Source organism: Peromyscus leucopus, chromosome 14, assembly GCF_004664715.2.
Source record: "Peromyscus leucopus breed LL Stock chromosome 14, UCI_PerLeu_2.1, whole genome shotgun sequence".
Taxonomy (NCBI): Eukaryota; Metazoa; Chordata; class Mammalia; order Rodentia; family Cricetidae; genus Peromyscus; species Peromyscus leucopus.
This window is the reverse complement of record NC_051075.1, coordinates 85,752,870-85,780,852: the sequence shown is the minus strand read 5'-3', so window position 1 is coordinate 85,780,852 and position 27,983 is coordinate 85,752,870. Positions and strand designations below refer to the sequence as shown.

General features: G+C 40.5%; 1 protein-coding gene across 1 annotated transcript in view; it reads left to right on the top strand.

Moving 5' to 3' along the window:
- Abcb5 (ATP binding cassette subfamily B member 5) overlaps positions 1-27,983 on the top strand; it is a 90,508-nt gene that overhangs the window by 11,220 nt on the left and 51,305 nt on the right. The window contains exons 4-13 of the mRNA XM_037211011.1: positions 376-430; positions 5,775-5,966; positions 6,039-6,210; positions 9,846-9,970; positions 10,047-10,224; positions 11,741-11,854; positions 12,146-12,256; positions 15,839-15,964; positions 18,593-18,796; positions 24,244-24,414. Of these exons, the coding sequence (XP_037066906.1) occupies positions 376-430; positions 5,775-5,966; positions 6,039-6,210; positions 9,846-9,970; positions 10,047-10,224; positions 11,741-11,854; positions 12,146-12,256; positions 15,839-15,964; positions 18,593-18,796; positions 24,244-24,414 (1,448 nt within the window). The remainder of the gene's footprint in view (positions 1-375; positions 431-5,774; positions 5,967-6,038; positions 6,211-9,845; positions 9,971-10,046; positions 10,225-11,740; positions 11,855-12,145; positions 12,257-15,838; positions 15,965-18,592; positions 18,797-24,243; positions 24,415-27,983) is intronic.

The window sequence follows — 27,983 nt, the reverse complement described above, 5'->3', positions numbered from 1 at the left end:
TTCTAAATCTCTCTCTGGGACATGTTGAATTTAATTCTAAAAAGCATAACCTTGAGCAGAAAGTGAGACGGTGCTGCTATAACTCTCCTAACTTTCAGCTAATTATTAAAGGTGTCCTAGAGAACTCTTTTTGTGAGCTACAAGGTCATGTTACCTTTTATTCTTACTTTGGGAAAATATGTCTTGAGAAAAGAGAAAGTTTTCCTTTAAAACCATAGGCATCAAAGGATCATGAACCCAGAGACAATGATTCCATTTTCTATAAAAGCAAACAAGCAAGCAAAAATGTATTTGGTTTGGAAGGATACTTATGAAACACTATGGCTAATTATTAATTAATTTTCTTTATCACTAAGAAAGACAACTTTTTTACAGCAAACTATCAGAACTGTTCTCAGTCTCGAGAGAAGTTGAATGAAGATATCATTATGTAAGTCCAAATGAAGAATTAAGTTCCTATTCTTGCATGCTGCTTTATCCAATACCAATAAGAAAAAAAAAACTGGAAACCTTAATCATTCATACTATATATAAGTGATTAAAGTAAAAGTGCTTTTCTTTCATTCCATGTACGGTATAATTAGTACATAATTTCTCCATCTATTTAAAGAGTGAGTCTGGGGAGAAGGCTCCTTCAGTAAGGGGCTTGCTGTGCAAGTGTGAGGATCTGAGTTCAAATCCCCACCACCCTCACTAAAGCCAGGCACTAGGGAGAGGGAGACAGACAGATGCCTGGAGCTCATTAGCAAAACACTCTAGTCAAATCAGTTCAAAAGACCCCGTCTCAAAAGACAAGATGGAGCACAATGGAAGACAGCATGCTGGCCTCTGTAGGTGTGTGAGCATACACATAAGTACTTTACCCATACAAAAGAATGAAAAAATAAAAAGTAAGTAGTCGTATTCTCTGAGTTTTATTTGGAAAAATTGTTAGCAACAGAAAAACTGTGAGGATCTGTGTTTTTATGCCAGTTTTGTTCCTAGAACTGCAGTACATCTCTTAGAGGGCAAAGGATTTGTTTTTCCTCTTGTAAAAATTATTTTCTTTTCAACTATTATAGAAAAATGTGATTTAAGTAGATTTTCAAATTTGAAAAGATGAGCTAACAATAGAATTTACTGGAAGAGGTTAGCATCTGTAAGGCCTTGGGTTTGACACTCAGCATCACAAAAGAAAAAAAAATGGGAAGGCATTAAAAAGAAGTACAGGAGGAAGATGAATTAAATGAATACAGTGAAGCAAGTAATTCTTAAAATAAAATTAAAAAGTAGCAAAGTTTAATTAAGACTAAGTTGTATCCAGATTAACAATCACAAAATCTGAATAATAAAAATCATAAAAGCATTCTGTTTTATAAATTATGAGGTAAATAGTAGGTTTGACTTTATTAACCACCACATGCTGAGTTAAAATGTTTCTTCTTTACTGTGTTTCTTGACTAGATTTCTATACTTTTTCACTGAAATTTTCAAAGTCTTCAGACAGACCAGAGTAACACCTAGTATTTTCTCTGGGCCTTGACTGTTCATTTACTTGCTTTTTAAAATGGTCTGTATGGGTGAGGCTTAGAACTCTCCACGTAGCTGAGGGTAGCTTTGAATTCGTGATCATCCTTCTTTAATCTCCATCCAAGGGTAAAGTTCCAAGAATGTGCCACTACGCACTATTGATATGTTAGGCACAGCCACATGTCTACATAGACACAAACTAATTGAAGGTAAATAAATTCTAAATTCACTTCCTCAGTCTCCATCATTTTTATGGACTTGGTGGGTACATCTGTCTGTGGGTACACTTGTTGACTGTGTTCTGAAAGGTACACATGTTTTAAACTGCAACATTGTCTTATGCCTGAGCTGAAAGAGCCCTATATAAATTCTGAGTACACATTCTTTCTCAGGTTTGATAGGCAATTGTTTTCTCCCATCGTGTTTTCATTTTCTTAAAGGCTTCTTTTGGAGCACACAGGTTTTACATTTTGATGAATTTCAATTTATCGAATTTTTTATGGATTGTGCTTTTGAATTTAAGAATTTTTTGAGAAACCCAGAGTTACTGTTTTTCTTCTAGAAGTTTCCATGGTTTAGTTCTTACCTGTAGACCTGTGGTCCATTTTGAGTTAATTTGTGACTAAGGAAGGGTCTTATCTCATCTTTCTCACATGTCCCACCACATTTTTAAAGACAAGGCTATACTTTCTCAACCACACAACTTGGTACAAGCCAACTATCTAGAACTGTAAGGATTAATTTCTAGCCTCTGAAATCTTATAATTATCAATACATTTGTCTTTACACTAGCACCATACTGTTTTCTTCTTTACTATGGTATCTATTTAGTTAATAAATAAGTAAAATCAGAAAATAAGTTTCAGCACAATTTCCTTTTTTAAATTATCCCAGCTATTATGAGTCCTATACACTCCTACATACATTTTAGGATGTCTTTGTCAATTTTTTAAAAGAAAGCTATTAGTATTTTTGTTTGTTTTTTGACACAGGGTCTGTTTGACTATGTAACCCTGGGCAGCATAGAATTCTCTATGTACAATAGGCTACCCTAAAGTCTACCTGCCTATGCCTCCTGATAGGATTAAAGGCATGTACCACCATTCTGCTGGATGCCACTTCAGCTTGATGCTTAGGATTGGTCATAAACAACAAAGACATAAACAGAAGCACAAAAATGAGACCACCAGAACGACAGGGTTTTGTTCAGAGAGCTGAACTAAGATGACAGAGTAGCCTTTTTAAACCTCAGCTGGGAATGTTGTATCAGACAAACAACTATTTCATTTTGGAGATGGAAACAAGGTTGAGTAGTAGACAAATCTGTGTTAAGTCCTCAGTGAGCACCAGTCTTGCTTTGTTCTCTGGTTTTACTGAGTGCTTAACTCCCTTGACTTCCAACCACTGTACTTTCTTCAGGCCAAATACCACCTGTCTACAGAATTCCTGAGCACAGCCCTTGTCCCTCTTTTCTTGACCTACATTTTTATATTTTGTCTCCCAGAATGGTTTTTGCTGTTTGTTGGAATTCTGCCTGGAAGCTCTGACTTTCTAATTCCATCTCCATCCTAGTGCCTTCTCCAGTCCTTCAGTCTCCAAACTCCCATTTCAGGACCTTTAATATGTCCAAACCAGATCTCTTGATAGTGTCTGAAAATCTGTCCTATCCCCAGTACCCCATGTCTGCACATGGCACTCTACTGACCACACTAATCAACAAAAGCCAGAAAGTCATCCTTGGCCTCTCCCCTGATTTCATTCCTTGTATCCTGTTCTATTGACCACTTTGTTTGAAAGGGTATATTAAACAAAGAATTGTTTTATTGTTATAAACACAAAATACAAAGCACTGAGAAATCAAAACACCTATGCCATAGTAAAGAGGTCACCAGGGTCTGTCTGCTGCTTCAAAGAGAGTGCTATAGGTGGAGACTCCCATGTAAAAGGGGCATTGCCATAGATGCAGGAAGCACCATGGGGAGAACTTTTCAGATTCTCCCTCCCTCTTAGGAATTATGAGGGGTACTGAGTTCAGGGATGGGTGTGTAAGCTGGCAATCAAGAAGCAGGACATATTTCTCAAGGTATATGGAATTTAAAGTGATTAGAAACAGTGGAGAGGGAGTTGTTTTTCCTCACAGTCTTCTGGTTGTCTTTATGGCAAAGAAGGCAGTCTGTCTGTCTGTCTGTCTGAAAGTCCATTAGTCTGATCATTTTTATTTCCAAAATATATCTAGACTCTGCACTTTCTAAAAGTTCTTTTTACATTTATTGATTGATTGATTGTATGTGTGACTGCCTGTGTGTGTGTGTGTGTGTGTGTGTGTGTGTGTGTGTGTGTATACATGTCACTTTGAACATGTATAAGTCAAAGGACATCTTGTGAGAATTCGTTCTCTCCTTCTATAATGTAAGTTCTAAGGATCAAACTCAGGCCATCAGGCTTAGTAGCAAGAATCTTAGCATTTCTCTACATTTTTGTACCTTAGGTGCTACAGCTCTCATCTAAGCCCTTATCCTTTCCCATGACTCATTGCAGTAACTTCTGCTCCCATTGTTATCACTTTTACCCATTCTCAACAAAGATGCCAGAGTGGTCTTTTACAAAGCTCAGCATGTAGGACCACCCTGTGCCTGGCTATTCTGGTGACCTTTTACTTCCCCTGCAACAAAATGGAGAGAGTACATGATCTCTAAAGGTCTGTGCTGTGCCATCTTTCTCCTGCATTTTCAACTAGCTAAACAAGTTCTTGGATCATGCCACACATTTTTTTCTGCATTGTCCATCCTAGGAGAGACCTGTTCTTTCTCCATGTATATAATTTATTTGGCAGGAAGTAAAATGGGATTACTCACTTTCCATGTCATGTATGTGGAGGTGAGAGGTCAGTTCCTGGGAATCTGTTTTCTCCTTCTACTACATTTTGGCCCTAGGGATCAAACTCAGGTTGTCAGCTGGGAAACAAGTGCCTTTACCTACTGAATCATCTTGCCAGCTCCTCTCCCTGATTTTTAATGATTAACTCTCTTTTACATTTTAGATGCAGCTCTAATATTAATTCCTCAAAGAAACTTTTCTTAAAGCATTCTATTATTTGTACTATCTCTTCCAACCCATGTACACTCAACAATGCATGTACAGGAATTATTCCGTAACCTGTCTCTTGTTTACTCCCTTCAAATACACCTTAAATTCTTGCTCTTTATATCCTGTCTATCTTTCTACCAGAATATCAATATCTATAATGCACATGACTGTAGCTCTAGAGCCTCACATAATGCATTCCTGATAGGTAGCTATTAAATAGCCCTGTTTCTTACCTATCCTCCTAGAAAGGTGTTGGGTTAGTTAGGATTTTTATTACTGTGAAGAGACACCATGACCACACCAACTCTTATAAAGGAAAAACATTTAATTGGGGCTAGCTTACATTTTCAGAGGTTTAGTCCATTATCATCATGGTGTGACATGGTGGCATGTAGGCAGACATGATGCTGGAAAAGTAGCTGAGAGTCCTAAATCTTGATTTGCAGGCAACAGGAAGTGGTCTGAGACACTGGGCATGGCTTAAGCATGTATGAGACCTCAAAGCCTGCCTCCACAGTGACACACTTCCTCCAACAAGGCCATACTTACTCCAACAAAGCCACACTTCTTTACAGTGCCCCTCCCTATGAGCTCATGGGGGGGGGGCAATTATGTTCAAACCACCACAGGTGTTAAAACTCCTTTCAACTCTTCTATATTATTATGATCACTGAAATGGCCACCCACAAAGTTTAACCTCTGTACATATTACCTTAACATAAGTTCCTTACATTGAATTTTAGAATAAGTGATAGATATGAGATATATACACACACACACCTACATATACCCTCTGTCAGTTGTTTGTGAATGGTAGCATTTTCTTTTCCCTCCTATTCTACTTAGACCTATTTTAAAATTACCTCAATATAACTTTTCCACCTGAAAGTATTATAAATACTGAAAAAAAAGAACAAACATGTTTTAAAGTACTAATTTCTACTAATAATGTCAAAAATATGCTCTAGATGTTGTAAAGAGAAACCTAGAAGACTATTCAAAATTTGTTTTTTCTGTTATTATTGGTGTTTTTAGGTATTTTCTAGTTTCCAGAATAAATTTTAGCAAATATTAGATTTCTTTTCTATTTTCAGTGGTTTTTGATGGTTTTTGTTTTGTTTGTCTCATCACTGGAGAATGCTGTGCTTCAGCCTAATGTTCCAATCATCTTCCCTCAGGTTGACTCTGTATTATGTTGGGATAGGAGCAGCTGCCCTCATTTTTGGCTACATACAGATTTCCTTCTGGGTCATAACTGCAGCCCGGCAAACCATGAGAATTCGAAAACAGTTTTTTCATTCAATTTTGGCACAAGACATTAGCTGGTTTGATGGCAGTGACGTCTGTGAACTTAACACGCGCATGGCTGGGTAAGGGAAGAGGTAGGTTGTGTGAGGACTTGTTGTGTATGTAACTAAACCATAGGGACTTCTTTGTTGCAGTGACATCAACAAAATCTGCGATGGTATTGGAGATAAGATCGCTCTGCTGTTTCAGAACATGTCTGGGTTTTCTATTGGCCTGGTGATGAGCTTGATGAAGAGCTGGAAACTCTCCCTGGTGGTTCTATCCACATCTCCTGCCATCATGGTTTCGTCAGCAGTGTGCTCTAGGGTAAGCAAGCCAGGCTGGGTCCTGGCAGCAGCAGAATAAGCACAACGTCTAACCAAGCTTGCAAAAGAGAAAGGGGTGTTTTTGTTTATTCTGTGTGTCCCAAAGCATAAGAGAGATTATCAACCTCTGGTCTTTTAAACAGTAATCACCATTATATCTTCAAATTATGTAGCTAAGATGTGATGTGATCAATATCTTACTAACAGGAAAAATAGCCTTGTGCTGCTTCAAAGGGTAGCACAGATAGAGGATGATGAGTACACACTGGACATTTAATTGTTGCCGACAGAATGTTGTATATTCTAAATCCCCCCAGTAAATGCATAGTAGTTAATGGTATTGGGTAGAACTGAATGTAAAAAATCCTCAAGTAATACACTTAAAATGCTGTTTGATATCAGTCTCTTCAAGTTTACATTTTACACACCTTTAAATGATTTAGAATATATGTTAACATTTAAGTAAACATACTTCAGCTTTTTACACAAATTTCTATTTTCATTCTCCATTGCATTCTGAGCAATGTTCTAGTGCACATACCAGAAGATAGTAATCTTGTTCACAAGCTAGTGTGTGTGTGTGTGTGTGTGTGTGTGTGTGTGTGTGTGTGTGTGTCCCCTCTAGCACCCCGTGCATCCCTAACATTTCTCAAAATCATGTCTCCACAGTTTCCAGTGGCCATGCCCAGGACTTACATCAGAGGCACTGTTACTTTTTTTTTTTTTTTTTTGGTTTTTCGAGACAGGGTTTCTCTGTGTAGCTTTGCGCCTTTCCTGGAACTCGCTTTGGAGACCAGGCTGGCCTCGAACTCACAGAGATCCGCCTGCCTCTGCCTCCCGAGTGCTGGGATTAAAGGCGTGCGCCACCACCGCCCGGCGGCACTGTTACTTTTAATTTTGTAATATTCATTTTTCAAAAATCAAATCCATAAAATCTCCTTGCTCACTTGCTATCAGTATACAAGTCCAATCAATAAAAATATTCTGTGGAAGGGGTTGGGGATTTAGCTCAGTGGTAGAGCGCTTGCCTAGCAAGCACGAGGCCCTGGGTTCGGTCCTCAGCTCTGTTAAAAAAAAAAAAAAAGACAAAAAAAAAATATTCTGTGGTTGACTGATTTCTTAAAATGAATCTTGGGTATTTATACAACAGATCTTTTTAAAGATTTCTATTAGCACATATTAATTTTACATAACAAGGGTTTCATGAATACATGTGTAAAATGTAGTTTATCACATTCATCCCCATTGCCCTTTATTGTCACCCCTCACTCTCCCTCCCCTTCCTCTAATCACCCTTCTCCTGTCACATCCTTTACATGTGACTCAGTGTGTTTCAGTGGGGTTATTGAATCACAGGAATATGAGTAAGGGGTCATTTAGAGGAACATGGACACTGTACCACTGGCTATCCCACTGAAGAACATTAGACCATAGGTCTGTGATATTCTGGTTTCTGGAGTTGACCTTATAATCCTCATCTTTATCTCAAGCTTGATGAAATAAGGATCACCTAATAGGAAAAAATACCCAGAATGTGTTACCAGGAGCAGATCCTTATCCATTCATGAGAAAGGTGGACACAAGTTGTAAAGGAACAGCAGAGGCATCTAAGTTTCACTACTGTATTAACTAAAGAGAAAGCAAATGAGAGACCATAGGGTGAATAATCCCCTTCAGTTCAGTTTAACTTGGCAAGTATTTACTGAATATTCAATATGTACAAGTCTTAGCACTAATGATCTACTGTGAAGATAATTGTCTTTGTTAAGTAAACTCAGAAATGATTAGCTGTTCTGACTAGTTTTATATCAATTTGGTCTTCAGAGAGGAGGGAGCTTCAACTGAGAAAAATGTTCTATAAGGTCCAGCTGTAAGGTATTTTCTTAATTAGTGATCTATGGGGGAGGGCCTAGCCCATTGTGGGTGGTGCCACCCCTGGGCCGGCGGTTCTAGGTTCTATAAGAAAGCAGGCTGAGCAAGCCATGTGGAGCAAGCCAGTAATTAGCACCTCTCCATGGCCTCTGCATCAGCTCCTGCCTCCAGGTTCCTGCCCTACTTGAGTTCCTGTCCTCATTGCTTCGGATGATGAACTGTTATATAGAACTGTGAACACAATAAACCTTTCCTCTCCAAGTTGCTTTTAGTCATGGTGTTTTATCATAGCAATAGTAAGTCCAACTAAGACATCAGTATTCAATTTATGACTTCCCATGACTTTACCAGGTACTCAAGCTTCCTATACACCAAATTGACTCCAATTGCATGGAATGTACTTTGGTATTTTGGAAACAGGTAGCTTGCTACATGAGTAGACAATATCAAACTCCCAGCTTGAAGTGGTATTGCTGTTGTTCTTCTCACTGAACTGTTTTACTAATTAAGACTACAAAGAACTGGCAAATGGTTCATAACAGAGGAAGGGATACTCGCTATTTCAGATTTTTTGAGAAATCAGATAATTGCACCTGCTGCCATCAATAATAATGATCTCCTTTTTCACTTTGTCTCACCTCCTAGGGTTGAGAGATAAAGCATTTACTGAGCATACTCCATCATGTATGAACAGTAATAGTTTTAAGACCATTCCCCATACATATGAGAGACCAAGATCCTCTTCTTGCCATAGTCCTGTAACCTATACACCCTGGAATCCTTTCTTTGCGCAAAAGAAAAAAAAAATCAATTCAAATCAGGTTCACTGATTTTCAGTGCCCATAAAATAAATGTTCCTAATGTCCTTTTCCAAGTAAAACATTCCCCATTGTACCAATAAAACTACCCACAGCTAAAAGACGCTTTAAAACACAGAGAGAAAACAGTAGAGCATCACTGGTAGAAGAAAAAGTCAGATGAGGATTTAGATGCTGGGTAATGAAAAGCGACTCAGGATTCAAGCTGTGTGTGGGTTAAGTGTCTGTCAATTGTCACTGCCTCAGTTCTCCATTGCTTAACGCCTTGGCTTCCTTTCCGCTGCTGTGAAAAACCACTCTGACAAAGGCAACTTAGGAGAAGAGGTTTGTTCTAGCTCATAGTTCCAGCCTATCATCCATCATGGCAGGGATGTCAAAGCAGCAATCACGAGCAGAGAGAAATGTGTGCATGCTTGTGCTCCACCTTCTCCTTTCCCACACAACCCATGACCACCTGCCAAGGGAATGAGGCCACCTGTAATGGGCAGGTGTCCCTACCTCTATTAATATGATCAAGATACTGCTCAATAAACATGCTCACAGGCCAGGCTGATCTAATTTTAGATATGTCCAGCTGACAATTAAAACTAACTATCAGAGTCAGTTTTGTGTTGCTGTGGTATAAATAACAAGAGAGAGAGAAGTTTATTTTTGGCTCAGAGTTTGTTTTAGTCCACCAGGACAGGAAGGTAGAGGGGAGAGCCGGTGGTGGTTGAAGGGTATGGCTGGGCCTCCGATTTCCAAAGACCAGGAAGTAGAGAAAGAGACGAAAGCCAGAAGTGGGCTATACCCATGTGTAGTAGCCTATGCCATCAGCTAGACCCCACTTCTAAAAGTCCCATAGACTCCCCAAAAATAACACCACCAGCTGAGCCTCTGGGGAACACTTTGCATTCAAACCATAGCAGATTCATTCTTTGTTTAACAGTGGTTGTGTTTACTGCAGATGGTCATCTCATTGACCAGTAAGGAGCTGGAGGCCTATTCCAAAGCTGGGGCTGTAGCTGAAGAAGTCTTGTCATCAATCCGAACAGTCACAGCCTTTGGAGCCCAAGAGAAAGAAATTCAGAGGTCTGTCCCTTTAATTGTGAGAAAAAGTGCATGGTTTTGGTTTCTCCCAAGGCTATTGGTGTTTTGTCTTTGTAAGGTATACACAGAATCTAAAAGACGCAAAGGACGCTGGCATAAAGAAGGCTACAGCCGCAAAGCTGTCTCTTGGAGCGGTCTACTTCTTCATGAATGGAGCCTACGGGCTGGCGTTTTGGTACGGAACCTCCTTGATTTTCAGTGGAGAGCCTGGTTACACCATCGGGACTATTCTTGCTGTAAGTCTTGTTTGAAAACAAAGATAGCAGGCTTAGATCATCTTTCCTTACCTAGAGTTTAATAAGAAAATTTCACTTTGAGGATGACTCTTCAAATATGTCTTAAATAAACATTTTTACCTTCTCCTGATAAATATATTACATTAAATGTATATGTATGTAATATATATGTATACTTAAGATTTATTCATCCAACATGTTTTGTGTCCTCATTGTGCCAAGCATTGTGCTTTCAGAAGAATCATGATTGAATTTCCCACCAATAAATACAGTGGGGAATTCAATAATAATAATAATAATAATAATAATAATAATAATAATTAGTCCAGTGCTGAAAATGGCTAGTCTGTAGTAAGTCATTTCTTCTCAGGTTTCCTGGGATTAGATCACAGTCCACAGAGGCATTGCTAACTGAAAGTCCTGCAGTAGTTTAGATCCTACTGTAGTTTGCTCCTCTATCCTTCCCAGCATTTAGCCATGTTTAAAACAAACTACATGAAGCTGGAGAGGTGGCTCAGTGGTTAAGTGCACGTACTGCTTTTGAAGAAGACCCAGGTTCAGCACCATTTTGGATGAGGATGGGTCATAACTGCCTCTATCTTCAGTTCCAACTCCAGAGGACCCTATGCCCTCTGGCCTCTTCTGGCACCTGCACTAGTGTACACACACACACACACACACACACACACACACACACATACATACATACATATAAAAAAAAAAAGGCTTCCTGCAGCCCTTTCCAACCTTGCAACCCAGGTCCTCTAAACTGCTAGCGCTATATATGAAACTGCAACTCATTTAGTTACCCTCCAGTTTCTATGGCAAACACATCAGTTCAGGCTGAGCAAAATGACCTGCTCCGATGCTTTTATTTTTGTCTGGTCTTCTCATCTTATGTATATGTCTCTTCTTTCAATTAAATTAATCTTTTATACTTGAGGCTTTCATAGTTAATGTTTTAAGCTCTTCATTCATCTCATATAAAGAATTTGCAGCTAGTTTTTGCTCCTCTAGTTCCCACATCTGCATGATGGAGAAAAGTGCACCAACTTGTAGAATTCTTTCCTTGTTTGACTTTTTCTACAGAGTCATTTGCCTAAATATGGACAGTTGTCCAGTGACAGAAAAAAATTTAAAGCAGGGACAGAAACAATACAATGTCTCTGAGCTATAACTTCAATCACTCTCTTGCTAAAGCTTCCAGCGATGGCCATAGTGGAGGGGAGGGGTGTATAGCGAGAGCACTGAGCTTGCCTGCAGCTTCCTGTGGGCCAGCATGGTTCAGGCAGCTCAAATGCCACTGCAGCTGTAGAGACAAACTCCTGCAACAGTGGAGAGCCGTCCTAAGAAAAAGCCAAGAATGCTGGGGATGGCCTGTGTTTCCTTTATCATGTCTTCCACATTCTTACCTGAGCCATCTCATACTTCTCTGTGAACCTAGGCCATACATGTCCTCCATCCCGTTGTCTTTATTACTGCAGAAATGCGACTCTTGTTTACTCTGTCTCTGTAGGTTTTCTTCAGTGTGATCCATAGTAGTTATTGCATTGGATCTGCAGCCCCTCACTTGGAAACCTTCACCATAGCCCGGGGAGCTGCCTTTAATATTTTCCAGGTTATTGATAAGGTAGGAGCTCTCATTGCTTTGAAATATAGCTGTCCTTACTGCAAGAAGGAGCCCAAAAGATAGGCATATTCATTTCACTAAAACCATAGTGGTCACTTGGTTATGGGATGAAAGACTGCATTTAACTCTTTTGTGAGGAAAACGTCTTTTATTGAAAACTCCATGTCCAACCCATGCACTTCCAAAACAAGAACTTAAGAAACTTAAAGCCCATCTCTAAACCATTTGGGGATAGAGGCAGTATCAGCTTAGCCCTTTAAAGATGTATAACAATCTCTTTGTTCTTCCAAGAAACCCAATATAGATAACTTTTCAACAACTGGATATAAACCTGAATGTATAAAAGGAAACATAGAATTTAAAAATGTTTCTTTCAGCTATCCATCAAGACCGTCTGTCAAGGTAGGTTCAATTCAATTGTACTGTAGTCTTTTCTGACATTATCTTCTGGCCAGAATATTCTATTGTGGGATTTTTTAAAGTCCTTTTGCTTGTGTATGTGTGGTATATATGTATGTGTGAGAATGTTCACCTGTGAGATGTTCTTATACATATGTGCATATGTCTGTGGAGGCCACAGATCAACATTTGGTGTCCTCCTTGATAATTTTCCACCTTACAGATTGAAGAAGGATCTTTCACTTGAACCCAAAGCTCACCAGTTCATCCAGTCTAGCTAGCCAGTTTGCTATGGGGATCCCCTGTTGCTGCCTTCCAAACCCCCCACCCCTCCCAGCATTAATATCAGTGCCAGGGAACTGAACTGCTGTCCTCACACTTACATGCCACGTGCTCGCCCAGGGGGCCATCTCCCCAGTCTCTCTCTGGGATAATTTTGACCCAGATTTTGGCTACTTGCTTAGAGACTCAATTAGACTGATAGCTAGGCTGACTGATAAGCAGTGGGCTAATATCTCTTAGGACAGTGATTTATATTTTCCAGCCGCTCCTGTAGTTGACTGGCAGGCATTTTTAACTCTGTGTTTCCTCCACTCTGCATTTCTGAGGGCACCAAAATGTCTTGGATTAATGAATGCTGCCACCTCGTGGTGGCATCTGGGTATTATCCAGCTACACTTAATCATTTGAATCTGGGAGTTTCCAACCACCAGGTATTACACACCTGCTAGGCCTTCCCCTCTTCCATCTTTGAGGCTTCTCCTGCATCAGTTGTGTCTCCGATACTCTTCCTCTCACTTTACAGGCACAGACACACACACACACACACACACACACACACACACAGAGTCTGTCCCACTCTTCACTCACACTTTAACAATTAAAAGGGGACTGAAGTCTAGCTAATGCCCAGCCAACTGACCTCTTGGAGGGCACTCAATAAACTAATCTTTAAAAAAACAAATAGCTCTTGGAAAAACATATCTGTCTTTTCTGTTAACTTTTTCCTTATGTTTAATTAATATGTTTACTCCCTTTGCTACCCACTCCCCAAATAGTATTGTTAAGGATTGCAAAAGGCAGCTACTAACAAAATTCATAATTAGGAGAAAAGTGGGGACACAATTTTAAGTGAGACAGATGAGATTACTATTGCATCAGCCTCTAACGTGCCTTATAGAATCCCGGTTAAAATGACGTGTCCACTCCCTCTTCCTTGTTTTCTCTCTGACTACCCTTTTTGCTGGAATTCTCTCATCAAAGTCTCTTGTTTTGTGACCTGTTTGTCACTTACCATTGTTGCCCCAGTTTTTGCCTTTCCTCTTAACACAGCAGTTTAGGCTGCATTTTGAATATACGTTTAGGTTGGCTTCTGCCCCTGAGCACCAGCTGTGCCATTGTAATGCTCCGAGCCATGTTCCCTGGGTTCTGAACAATTCTTTTGTTTGTTTGTTTGTTTGTTTGTTTGTTTGTTTGTTTGTTTGTTTTGTTTTTCGAGACAGGGTTTCTCTGTGTAGCTTTGCGCCTTTCCTGGAGCTCACTTGGTAGCCCAGGCTGGCCTCGAACTCACAGAGATCCGCCTGGCTCTGCCTCCCGAGTGCTGGGATTAAAGGCGTCTTTTACTTGTTTCTTTATTTTGAAGCTGGTTTTCACTATGTAGCCCAGGTTGGTCTCAAACTTGGATAAGTGTGGGCCACCGTATTTGGGTAAACAATTGTTTTAATTTGGTGCGTGCATGCGAGCAGGCAATCGGACCTGCCACTTTGCGTGGGTGGAGGTCAGAGACAGCTCAGCTTTCGGGGCTTGTTCTCCTCTTCCACCTCGCTGAGACAGGTTCCTCTCTTGTTTCTGCCGATTTGATGCAAACCCGAGGCTAGCTGGCCTGTGATCTTCCTAGGTGAACTCTATTGCACTGATTTTTTTTTTCTTTTTTTTTTTTAACACGGGTTCCAGGAATTGAGCTCCGGTCATCTGGCTTGTGAGGCTAACATTTTAACCTGCTGAGCCATCTCCCCAGCACTTAAATTAGCTTTTGAACATAACCGTTTCTGTTAGGCTGAACAGTTAATTTTTAAGGCCTACCGACTTCAAGTGAAGGACACATTCTTCCGTGGAATGAAGAGTAACCAACTTGAGGATGAAAGTGTCATGGAAGAAGCACCCCTTATCATTAGTCCAGGATGCTCATCCCCCCCCCCCTTTTTTTTAGTGCTTTTCTGATTGGCCCACTGCAGGTTTCACACTGTGCTTATTTAAATATTTGTTTCTTTAAAAATGATAAGATCAAAACGAGAGGCTCATTTTGGAGCTGAAAACAGTTACAAGCAAAGATCTCTGAGGGTTGTCGTTGGTGAGACTGCTCTCATATGGCAGATCCCTGGGAACTAAAGCTGGGTAGTGACTCTCAGACATGGAGAAAATTTTGTAAATATTCCCACTGTGCTGTCATGTGTGCTTAGATCCAGGCAGGTGTCTAAAGCTACTAAGATCTCACCTGTGTCCCTGTGAGCTTGCCAACTGCTTTTTTTAGTATACTTTGTAGAAATGTTAGACCTATTCTAAGGGAGAGCTCTCTTGAATAACTCAAAGTTACCTGTTGAGATTTCATTCGTTGAAAATTAAAAGATAAAAATTTAACTTGGTTGTCATAAGATTCATGTAAGAGGGGGATGGAGAGATGGTCCAGCGATTAAGAGCACTGGCTGTTCTTCCAGAGGACCCAGGTTCAATCCCCAGCACCCACATGGCAGCTCACAACTGTCTGTAACTGGGCATCCTCACATAGACATACATGTAGACAAAACACTCATGCACATAAAATAAAAATAAATAAATTTTTTAAAAAGATTCATGTAAGATATTTCAGTTAAAAAAATGTAAAGTTTGCATGCTTGGTAGAGGCTTAGTAGGTTAAGTGCTCACTATTCAAATATGAGGAAAAGGGTCCAGATCCCCAGCACTCAATTAAAACCTGGTGGGTATGGCAGCCCATCCAGGTTCAAAAAGAGACTTTGCCTCAATATATAAGGCAGACAACAACTGAGGAAGACTCCTGATTTTACCCTCAGGCCTCCAGGTGCATGTACACACACATGCATGTGCACCTGCACACATGCAAATGTGCATATCCACATGAGCATGCACCAGACATACATGTTTAGGAAAAATTGTTTATTTGAAGAGAAGAAGGAAATCAAAAAGAGCGAGGGAAGAGGGAAAGAAAAGGCACTGGAAGGATGAATGTGATCAATTATATATATTATATATGTAAGAAAATGCCTTCATGAAAACCCTTTATTTTTTTACAATTAAAATATGCTAATAAAAAAATGTGAACAGTTTGCTGTGATGACCTAACTCTTAAATTAGATCTCCTCTTTGTATAGAGAAAAATTTAAATATTGTACTCCAAAACTGTACATTATTAGAGATATAAATGAAATACTATACAAATAAATATAAGATCTGGTTGTTTTCATGTGCCACATAAGAATTTTTCTGTTTGTAATTACAAACTAACTTTCTGACTGTATGTACATTGTTGCCCAGCATTCCTAATGGTGTCATTTCCTGTGTATACAACAGATTCTGAAAGGTCTCAATCTCAAGATTAAGTCTGGAGAGACGGTGGCTTTGGTTGGTCCCAGTGGTAGTGGCAAGACCACAACAGTCCAGCTTCTGCAGAGGCTATATGACCCGGAAGAAGGCTGTGTAAGTACAGGCTGCTAGGAAAACCACGTGGGAGAGACTGGGGAGATGCCTCCATGTTTCGGGGCTTGCTATGTGAGAAAGAGGTGCTGTATTTACAGCACCCACTTAAAGCCAGGCCAGGCATGGCTTGCACATCTGCAATCCCAGTGCCGAGGAAGTGAAGATGGGGGTCTCTGAGGCTTGACAGACAGATGCACATCTGCAATCCCAGTACCGGGGAACTGAAGATGGGGGTCTCTGAGGCTTGACAGACAGATGCACATCTGCAATCCCAGTGCCGAGGAAGTGAAGATGGGGGTCTCTGAGGCTTGACAGACAGATGTACATCTGCAATCCCAGTACCGGGGAGGTGAAGATGGGTGGTCTCTGAGGCTTGACAGACAGATCTACATCTGCAGTCCCAGTGCTGAGGAGGTGGAGACAGGAGGATCCCTGAGGCTTGCTGACCTAATTGGATAAATTGATGAGCTCCAGGTTCCCCGAGAGGCCTTATCTGAAAAACTAAGAAGGAAAGTGATCCAGGAAGACACCCAAACACTGGTCTCTGTGCATACATGTGCACATGCACAGACACTGGTCTCTACACACACACACACACACACACACACACACACACACACACACACACACACACGAGCGTATACACATGTACACAAAAAGAAAGAAAAGCCGTGTACACAGAATGGAAATACTACCTGTGACAGGGCAGGCAGCTGTGCCAACTGTATTTATGTGATACTGAGAAGAGCCGTGCTGAGTGCCTTCCTGTGTGTCTGTTCATTCAACTTATGTGTTGTCTGGTGTGTCTGGGCTCCGGAAATCCCTCAGAGAACGAGGGAGACAAAAGCCTCTGCCTTTGGGAGTTCACATTCTCTTATGTAGACAGATAATAAACAGGGTAAATAGACTACAGACCAGGTTCAAGGTAAACGAGTGTAGTTTGTAGTGCCCAGTTGTCTTAGGGTTCCTATTCCTGTGAAGAGATGCCGAGACCATGACAACTCTTATAAAAGAACATTTAATTGGGTCTGGTTTACAGCTTAGAGGTTTAGTCCATTATCATCATAGCATGAAGCATGGCAGGCAGACATGGTGCTAGAGAAGGAGCTGAGAGTTCTACATCTGGTTCTGCAGGCAGCAGGAAGGGAATGAGCCACACTAGGCTTGGCTTGAACTTCTAAGACCTTAAAGCCCACCCCAGTTACATAATTCCTTCAATAATGCCATACCTACTCCAACAAGACCACATCTCCCAATAGTGCCAGTCCCCATGAGTCGATGGGGCCATTTTCATTCCAACTACCACATCAGTCTTCTGAAGAATTTCAAAATTTAGCTCGCATGGTGATGCATACCTAAAATGTCAGCACTCAGGGGGTTGAGGCAGAGATCTCATGAGTTTAGAGCCAGCCTAGGCTACATGGTGAAACTATGTTAAAAGAAAGAAAGAAGGGAGGGAGGGAGGGAGGGAGGGAGGGAGGGAGGGAGGGAGGGAGGGAGGGAGGGAGGGAGGGAGGAAAACGCAGGGGCTAAAGTTGTGCCTGAGTGGTGAGTGCATGCCTGGAATACAAGGCCTTGGGTTTGAGCCCCAGTACCACAAACAACAATATCAAAAAAAGAAAAATAGAATTTCAAAATGTGTTAGAAGAATATCTGTAGAAAGCATGCTCCTTCTTTTAGAATGTATTTGTTGCATTCCATGAGAGTGCCTGAGGGTGACAGAAGCTGCAGATCATGTGCAGATCAGAAGATAACTGTCAAGTTGCGTTTCCTCTTCCGCCTTCATGTGGGTTCCAAGGTTCGAATTCCAGTGGGCAGGTGTGGACAGCAAGTGCCTTTACATGTGGGCCATCTCTCTGGGCTATTCCTTCTCATTTTCCAAAATCTATAATGTTGAAATTAGCTCTCACCTGAGGCTGATATTCCTGAGAATACGATTCTTAGTGCTTCTACTTAACTATTGTCTTTAAAAGAAAATCTTGTAGGAGCTGGTCTCTTTTAAATTGCATGTCTCAGTCCATGTTTAAAATATTATAGACATTGAATCCATGCTTATATTGACTAAATAAATCACTGGATAAATGCAAAGCAGTATCCATTCTCACATAAATGCCAGGGCTGTGAGGAGTGGAGTCTCTGATGGCTACATCCAGTCCTGTCCCTGGAATATGCTACAGTCACAGTGCTACCTAGGAAGACAGTTTATTTACTATTAATTAAAACAATGAGTAGAAGGAACTTTTGTCTTTTGTGATTGAACAGGCAATGAGAAATAAAGAAGGCTAGAACTTTACAGGTGCCATCGGTCTTAAAACAACAAAGTTGATGGTGTCTGTCTCCACAATAACATTTGTAGCACCTACAGTGTTTGTGTGCATGTATCTTATTGACAATACTTAATTTGTGGTTTCATAGGATTTTAAGTTGATTGTTTCCTGAAGATTTGTTTATTCCAATCTACCAGAAAAAAAAAATCTACTGGTGTTATTCATACCACAAATATTTTACCGAAATACAGCCAGTCTTTGCCGAGATACTGCTTCTCGGCTTATTCTTCGGATCAATAAGATAGTCAAAAGCCAAGACCTCCTACAGCATCATACCCTGCTTTGTTCTTTGGTTTGTCAGATCACAATCGATGAGAATGACATCCGAGCCCAAAATGTGAGGCATTACCGAGAGCACATCGGAGTTGTCAGCCAAGAGCCTGTTTTGTTTGGGACCACCATCGGCAATAATATCAAGTTGGGGCGCGAAGGAGTTAGTGAAGAGGAGATGGAGCAGGCAGCGAGGGAAGCGAATGCCTACGACTTCATAGTGGCTTTTCCTAAGGTGAGCATGGTGCTGCCCGGGTTCTGAGCACGTCCGCGTTCCGCACAGCCCAGGGGAGGCTAACACACACTGCACAGTGGGAGTTAATGTGGGAAGTATTTCAGATGCAACATCTGTGGCGAAGAAAATATGCTAAAGTCCAAAAACAGAAAGACGCCAGTGAAAGGTCAATTACAAAAACTCCTTGTTGTGTTTAATTCTTATTGTGTTTCACTGTATATTGAAGAGAAAAAATGATGCCTGTGTTAAAGCAGGACAAAGAAATTTGAGATTTCCTGAGCACAAGCTGAGAAATGCTTTCTGCAAAACATTTTGGTTTGTATCACCACCTTGTGGCTAGTAGTGGGAATGGAGCGCTCACGTACACCTTCAGGACTGGTGAGCGAGGATAATGGGACAGACAGGGCTACTCCTATATATAGTGGAAGAAATGAACACTGAGTAAGAAATGGGAAACTGTAAAAAGATGTGATAAATTTGAAATTCTTGGCAACAAGACATGTACCAGTGTGCACTGTGTGATAGTTACTAAACCATTTATCTGCATTTCCTGAAGTTTAAGTTCATTAGAACCACCTAAAAATTGTGGTGTGCACCCAGTAAGATATATTTAAAAAGAAAAAAACTGACACTTGAAACTAAATTACATCTAAAATCCGCCATTCCAAAGCGCCACAATAACAAAAACATTCGTTTTTTTAAGGACATACTTACAAACCACACTGTGTGCATTGTAACAAAATAACTTTTTAAAACAATGTTTATTATGCCATGATTTAACATAGTGATTAGCATGGCATGTAAGCCAGCGATATCACTAAAGGCTTGAAGGTTCTTTTCCTGTAGTTGAGAAATGGTACATTTTCTTTTGCTGGCCTTTTACTCCTTACAATGAATTTCCTCACAACACACAGTGCTCTTTTGCCTTCCACTTAGAATTTGGGAGCATTTCCACATACTCTTTAACCCAACTCTGCAAGTTAGTAAAAGAACATTTGTAGACAAAGGTGCCCCTTGCAGTAAACCTAATAGTAAATCACAATGCTGTAATCCAAATGCCGAAGTGAGTAGGAGAGAGAGAAAGAGAGAGAGAGAGAGAGAGAATGCCTGGTGGTGGAGGCATACACCTTTAATCCCAGCACTTGGAAGGCAAAGGTAGGTGAATCTCTGTGAGTTCGAGACCAGCCTGGTCTACAGAGTGAGTTCCAGGACAGCCAGAGATGTTATACAGAGAAACCCTGCCTCAAAATAATCGAGAGAGAGAGACAGAGACAGAGAGAGACAGAGAGACAGAAACAGACAGACAGAGAGACACAGAGAGAGAAATATAGGAGGGAACTCAAAAGAGGGAGTTGGAGAAGGAGAAAGGAGGGGGAGAATGAGAGGGGAAGAAATGAAGGAATGGTCAATGAAAGGCCATTCTTGACCGCTGATCCTACAGTCACTGTAAAGTTGTCCACAAGGGGATACTATGAACCCCAATGTGCCTGTGGATTTAACAACTTGAAAGAGGGTCAACTCCTTCAAAGACACAAACTGCCAAAAGAGTTCAAGAAAAAGCAACAACTAATGAGCTCAAACTTCCTTTAAAAATCAACTGAGTCTTTAAAAGGTAGCAAAAGTTATAAAAAAAAAATTGTTAAGCATTCACAATGTCATCAAAATAAAATTTTCTTAAAAATACATTTAAGGGATGGAGAGATGGCTCAGTGGTTAAGAGCACTGGCTGTTTTTCCAGAGGTCCTGAGTTCAATTCCCAGCAACCATGTGGTGACTCACAACTATCTCTAGTGAATCTGATGCCTTCCTCTGGCATAAAGTTGTATATGCAGATAGAGCACTCATAGTCATAAATAAATAAATCTTTTTAAAAATACATTTAATAAAAGATTGACCAAAATTATGAAAGAAGACCTAAATAAATTGTACCTTATTTACTATGAGTCAATGTTTTTAAGGTTATATATTCTTCTCAAATTGACCTATAAATCTGATTCTTCACCAGAGAATTCCATGAGTCTTTTGTATATGTGTAGAAAATGATAATGGACTCTAAAATATTTTTTTATTTATAAAATCAAAATGAGAATAGACAAAGCAGCTTTAAAAACAGATCGACAAAGCTGGCACACACTCACAACATCTAGTTCAAGACAGCAACAATACAGCAGTAGAGGAATGAAAGCAGATATATAGAGCATCAGGGCAAAGACTCCAGAAATGGGCCACGTGTCAATTTTTAACAAGTGTAATAGAATTAAGCAGATTAAAAAAAGTTTTGCAAATGGTCTTGGAACAAGACATCCAATGAACTGTGGTTTTTGCATTATACCACAGACAAAAATTATTTTGTCTTAGAGCAAAATATTAGCTTGGATTTCAAAAATAAAAATTTAGAAAAACACTTGGTAGGCTGAGGCAGGAGGATCACCATTTGGAGGCTAGCCCACACTACCTAACAAGTACAAGACCAACTGAGCTATATAGTAAGACAGTCTCAAAAGAATAATTAATTAGGTAAACCCTTAGGAGAAAGAAGAAAATCATAACATTAAGATAAGCAAAGAGTTCTTAGGAAGCTATGTACTAATTTTTAAAGTGGTAAAATGGGGAATAGAGATAGTTCAACAGTGAATGACACTTGCTGCTCTTCCAGAACACCCACGCTTGGCTCCCAGCACACATATTAGACAGTTCACAACCACCTGTAATTCTAGTACCAGGGAACCAGACACCCTCTTCTGGCCTCTCTAGGCACCTACACACACACACACACACACACACACACACACACACACACACACACACACAGTGAACACACACAGATAAAGATTAAAAAAAATAAATCTTAAAAAAGAAATAGTAAACTGGTCAAGTGTGTGTGATCAAGAGGCAGTGGCGGGAGAAGGTCAAGATTGAGAAGCCTGAGCTGGATGATAAGACAGTGTCTCAAAAAGGAGTGAGGATATGATCAAGATACATTGTATGTATGTATGAAATTTTCCTTAAAATACTATAAAAAGAACTGAAACTCAAGGCTGAGCATGTAACTCAGTGTGGAGTATTTGCCTACCATATACAAGGCCCTGAGCTTATCCCCCCAAGAGGAAAGAAAAAACAAAAAAAGAAAGATGTAAAAATTAAATTAAAACCCTCTTATAAAACCAACATTTAGAAAATGAAAAGGCTAGACACAAGGTACAAGAACATGTTCTGAATACCTCTACCTGACCAGGTGCAGGGCACAGGGGCTTGAAGTTGGGAACTGAACCCAGAGAGAGTCCACAAGGAGTTGTGAGTTGGATGGAGTGAGGTCCCAGAGGGCAGACATAATCTAAATACATTGTATATATGTGTGAAATTACCAAAGGAAAAAATGTAAAAAAACAAAAACAGAAACAAAACCCACACCACCACCACACTAGTTTTCCTAGCATGCAAGAAGCCCTGGGTTCAATTCCAAACACCATATAAATCCAGACATTAATGGCCCATGCTTGTAATCCCAGCACTTGGGATGTGAAGGTAGGAAGAGAGACACGAAAACAGTACCAGGTCATCCTGGGCTGCACAGCAAATGTGAGGTCATCCTGGGCTGCACTAGATACTGTCAAAAACACGTAAAGAAATCTGCACTGTCAAAATCAAATGTGAATATTTTGAAGCAAGGTCAGGTTTGGACTGAAAGGGATCTTGAGATTTTTGTAGGTCATAGTGCTCTGTGCCATAGCTGGGTGACGGTGACATACTGCAGTAACTTGTTTGCTAAAACAACAGGACTGCATCTATAAAAACTGTGCATAAATTCGTCTACCATAAGACTTTCTTTTAGAAATCTTTCATCCTTTTTAAGGTTGTTTTTATGTATATAAGTGTTTGCCTGAGTATTTCTGTGCATTACCTGTGTGCTGTGCCCATGGAGGGCAGGAGAGGGCATCAGATCCTTGAGAACTAGAGTTACAGGTGATTGTAAAAAACCATGTGGATGCTGGGAACCAAACGTGTGTCCTCTACAAAAGCAGCTAGTACTCTTAACCACTGAGCCATATTCCAGCCCCAAGACTGACATTTTTTTTTTTTTAGAAAAAAAGTTTCTAGAAATTAAATGTTTAGGAAGAATATTTCAACTTCTATCCTTGTTGAAATGTGTGCCATAACCCAACAGAATATGACTAATATGGGTCACAAACACTAGAAGTCATCCCACTATAATAAAATAATATTCAATTTGTTAAAAATGTATTTATCAGCCGGGCGGTGGTGGCGCACGCCTTTAATCCCAGCACTCGGGAGGCAGAGCCAGGCGGATCTCTGTGAGTTCGAGGCCAGCCTGGGCTACCAAGTGAGCTCCAGGAAAGGCGCAAAGCTACACAGAGAAACCCTGTCTCGAAAAACCAAAAAAAAAAAAAAAAAAAAAAAAAATGTATTTATCAAGAAATAAATAAATAGAAAGGGCCTTAAATTTTTCCCAAGACTAAAAAATGTTTTTAGGAAAAAATACAGCTTTTAAAAAAGAAGTTGTGGTAATTTGGGTTCTGTTTGTTTGGTTCAGTTTGTATGTTTGTTTTGTTTTGTTTTGTTTTGTTTTGTTTTTTGAGACAGGGTCTCTCTACAGAGCCCTTCCTGTCCTGGAACTCACTCTGTAGACCAGACTGGCCTTGAACTCACAGAGACCCACCTGCCTCTGCCTCCTGAGTGTGGAATTTAAACCATAGCCCACCATACCTGGCCTTTGGTTGTTTTTAAGGCAGGTTCTCCTGTAGCCTAGATTGGCTTTGAATTTGATATGCAGTTGAGAACGGCCTTGAACTCCTGATCACCCTACCTGAGACTCCTCAGCACTAGGCTTACATGTGGGCATCACCACACCCTGATAAGTGGCATTCATTTTTTAATTACTACTTTTCAGAGCCTCCAAGAGGAAAAGTATAGACAGCCTATCAAATTGCCCACAAACACTTATATTACAGTAAATGCTTCATCGGTTTTTTTAAAGTATTCTGAGGTCATCTAAAAGAGATTTGAAAATTCCCTGCAATTAAGAATTTTTCTAGGAATCCTTGTTCTGTTTATCTGGTTTGGTCCTAATTTACCTTTCCGTATTGTCTTTGCCAGGACCTTTTCCCAGAGGTGTTTGTTTTTACAATGATCAAATCGAAGATTCTGAATGGCCAGGCTCAAGTGGTCGTTAAGCTGCCATCAGAACACAAATGTGCTGGGCGGTGGTGGTGCACGCCTTTAATCCCAGTACTCGGGAGGCAGAGGCAGGCGGATCTCTGTGAGTTCAAGGTCAGCCTGGGCTACCGAGTGAGTTCCAGGAAAGGCACAAAGCTACACAGAGAAACCCTGTCTCAAAAAACCAAAAGAACACAAACGTGCTTGTCATTCCTCTTCTGATCATTTAATCACCCCTCTATATTTGTGCTTTTTCCTCTCTGTGTCATTAGAAATTTAATACACTAGTGGGGGAAAAAGGAGCTCAAATGAGCGGAGGCCAGAAACAGAGAATCGCCATTGCTCGAGCGCTAGTTCGAAACCCCAAAATTCTGATCTTAGACGAGGCCACATCTGCCCTGGACACAGAGAGTGAGTTAGTTGTTCAAACTGCGCTGGAGAAGGTAAGTGCACAGAATCTTTTCTGAGTCCCATACTCCTGGTTCCCTGTTGTTTTTAAGTGCAAGAAAGTACAGATTTGGGGTTCTTTGGATACCAGCTAGTAGTTCCCAGAGTTCCTCTGGTATGGATGCAGGGTATGGCTTGGGAAAGTAAATGATATGGTTGACATTAAATACACACACACACACACACACACACACACACACACATACACACACACACACAATATGCAAGCCATTAATCCTGTACACCATTCCATTCCACAGGTCTCACCTTCTCATAGCAGTAACACCCCCCGTCACAGAAACTGTAGTGAGAGTCTTTGCTCCTTCCATTCACATTGATGGGACTCTTCCCTTTGTTGTGCCCAGATCGTGACCCCCAGAGAGACCACCAAAGACGAGCATGCCGGAATGCAAAAGCAAGGTTTAATTCTGGATATCCAAAAGCAATACAAGCCTAGGCAGGGACTTTGTCCAAAACATCCAACACAGTGGAGGCTGGAGGAAGCACCCACCTGTCTGCAAGCTCAGTTTTTAAAGGGAAAAGTCACAAGGTTACATCATTTAGGGGTGCTAGTACAGATACAATTCTGATTGGCTCGCTTCTAGGGACTTCTAGAAATTACTTCTAAGGGAGTGGTTGCCCACCACCATTTTTCATTGGCTGCCCCCAAATGGGGGCATCTGGTGATTACACAGTCACTATGGAAACTAGGGTTGGGACATTCTATGGTCAAACAGTTGCCTAGGGGGCCAGGGAGAGGACATTCCATAGTCCGGCAGCCATTACCTCCTGACTACCTTGTGACTCTGTACTTTTACACTTCCTGGTTTCTGGAATCTGAACTGACTGGTCTCAGTAACTTCTGGCCTGTTCTCAAAAGGAGAAATCTTAGGCCTTAATTTTAGGGTGAAAGCATTTTGGTCTTATTTCTAAGATGGCTCATTTTGGTCTCACACCTTCTCTAGTCATTTTTCTTCCTTAATGCCTCCCAAGGGTATTCACATTAACACAATGTCACTTAAAGTAGCAAAGCACTGACTTCTAGTTATCTTCCTCAATAGTACTGGGAACTGTGAGAGACTTTAGAATGACTTTGACACCATTCAGTGACCTAGACTCACTTCGAATGGGACATTTCATTCCTCATTACTAACCCAAATTATTACATTATGCTTTCCTAGCTGGATTGGCTGATATAAAATGTGCATGTACTTATTGCACACATGTATATACAGATACAATCATGTGTGTGTATACATATATATGTATGTTTATGGACTACCTATATATGTGTGTACATTCTTAGCAGATGTGTGAATATGGGGTCAGTGAGATGGCTTGGTTAGGAAAAGGCCAAACTGCCAAACCTGATGATCTGAGTTTGATCCTGGGGAAGTTGTCCTCTGACCTCCATATACACACCATGGTGTGAGCACACACACGTGTCTGAATATATATGCACGTATATGACATTCACAGATATTTTAGCATATTTTAGAGTTAAAACTAATAAAAAAATCTGCTTAATGCAAAAGGCTGGCTTTGAATACAGGCCTCCTGCCCAGTTTTATGTAATTGTAAAAATCGAATCCCAGGAAGGACACCCTGTTGTCATCTGAGACATGGGTGTTAACTGTGACTGCTCTTTAATGTTCCAGATCCTAGAGCATAAACTCAACTGTTCTGAAGTTATAACTGAGTGACCCTCATCTTCCTACTGTCCAAAAGTTCTAGTCTCCCCCTTTTTTCTCACTTAAGAATGTCCTAGTGATATCAAGAGATATTGGCTTCAGTGGGCAGCCTCTGGGATTTCAGGCTCCTGTGTCCTGGGACAACGGGTTGGACAGGGACAGGAGGACAGTAGTAGAAACAGAGGTAGTTTATCAAGAAAAAATACATTTCCCGGGGAGGAAGCCGGCCGGAGCTGAGGGAAAAGTTAGTGCAGGGGCCGCATGCTCGGAAGGCCTAGCATGGGCTTTCTTGCTTATTTGCATATCCCAGCTTTTCCACAGATGCTGTCTTACATTTTAGGCTTGGTGATGGTAGAGGCTTCCAGTCTTCATCTCTGCCCACTGGTTTCTCTCACATAAACAACAGTCATGTTGAAGCCTTTTCAGGCTTGCCCCTCGCCTTACGAGTAGCCCTGGGTAGTAATACATTAAATGCATCACAATAGTCATTTCTTCAAGAAATAATAAGATGCTTTGAGACAAAAGACCTTTACTCACACCAAGTAACTATTTTCAGCTCTTCACAATAGCTTCTGCTCATACATATGCCTGCAGAGATTACCATGGGAACACAACCTTTCAGACAGAGAACATGCTCCCCTAATTATTCCAACACTTTAAGCAAAAGTATAATATGTTCACATTTTATGAAATTGTGAAAATTAAGAAAATTACAACTCATAGGCTCAATAGTTAAATGCATGCACTATTAATATTTTGATATATCCTATTTAGTCCTTTTTTTCCTACAGACAGATTTTAAACATACTCATAACAAGGTGCATCAGCTTTCCCCTGCATTTTCCATGTAGCATTATATCATAATTTCATTAGTTTTGATTATGAATCACTAATGTTTTGAGGAGTTTCCTTTTCTGATAGACTGGAACTGCAAGACTTTGAAAGAAACCCTCATTCACCTCAGTAAGCATATCCATTGCAATAGAGAGACCTTCCCAGAGAGAGGAGGCAATTTCATCAGAGCCTAGCACCACCCTCCCAGTGCAAAGAATGGGAACAAGTTTCTTGGTGTCCAGAGTTCCAGTTTCCTTTTCTGAAGTGAATAATACTAGAATTGGGAATAAGAAAATTAAATACCTGTGATATAGTAGTAGCACGAACAGTGATGTGACAGTCACTTGCAGTGTGCCTGCCGCATGCCTGCTACTGGGCTGGGCTTCGATGGAAAATGCATAGCTCAAGGTTGGCAAGTGCAACCATATGGAGGAGAGCAAAGCTGAAAGGCTCAAACTACTAGATCACAAAACTATTTCAGTTTTATGCCAGTTAGCACAGAGTATCAGTGGTGTAGTGACAGGTGCCCTGGACGACAGAATAATGCACAATACAAAAACACACCTGGAATAATCTCACCTTACTTACAGCAGGGCCACTAGAACACTCATTTAATTAAAGGCTAACAATGACATCATGCACAAAAATCAATTCCAGGTGAATTAAAGGTTTAAACATGAAAGGCACAATAATAAAAACTGGAGGATAAAACAGAAAAACATCTGTATGTGACAGAGGGTAATATTTCTGAAATAGGACTCAAAAGTCACAATTAGAAAAGAGATGAGTCACTAAATTGGACATCATTAAAATAGGAAGTTCCTAGTCATTGGAAGACAGCTTTTAGAGAGTGAGAAGACAACCACATACATGAAAGAAATAGTTATAATAATACACAGCTTCTCACAAAGTCCCCAAAACTAGACTATGTAAATAGCTCCTGATAATTAGAAAGAAAAAGATGGCTCCCAAAGAAAAATGGGCAAAAGATTTGGGCCAATCACAAAACAGAGCATTCATATTTCACTAACCAATTGAAA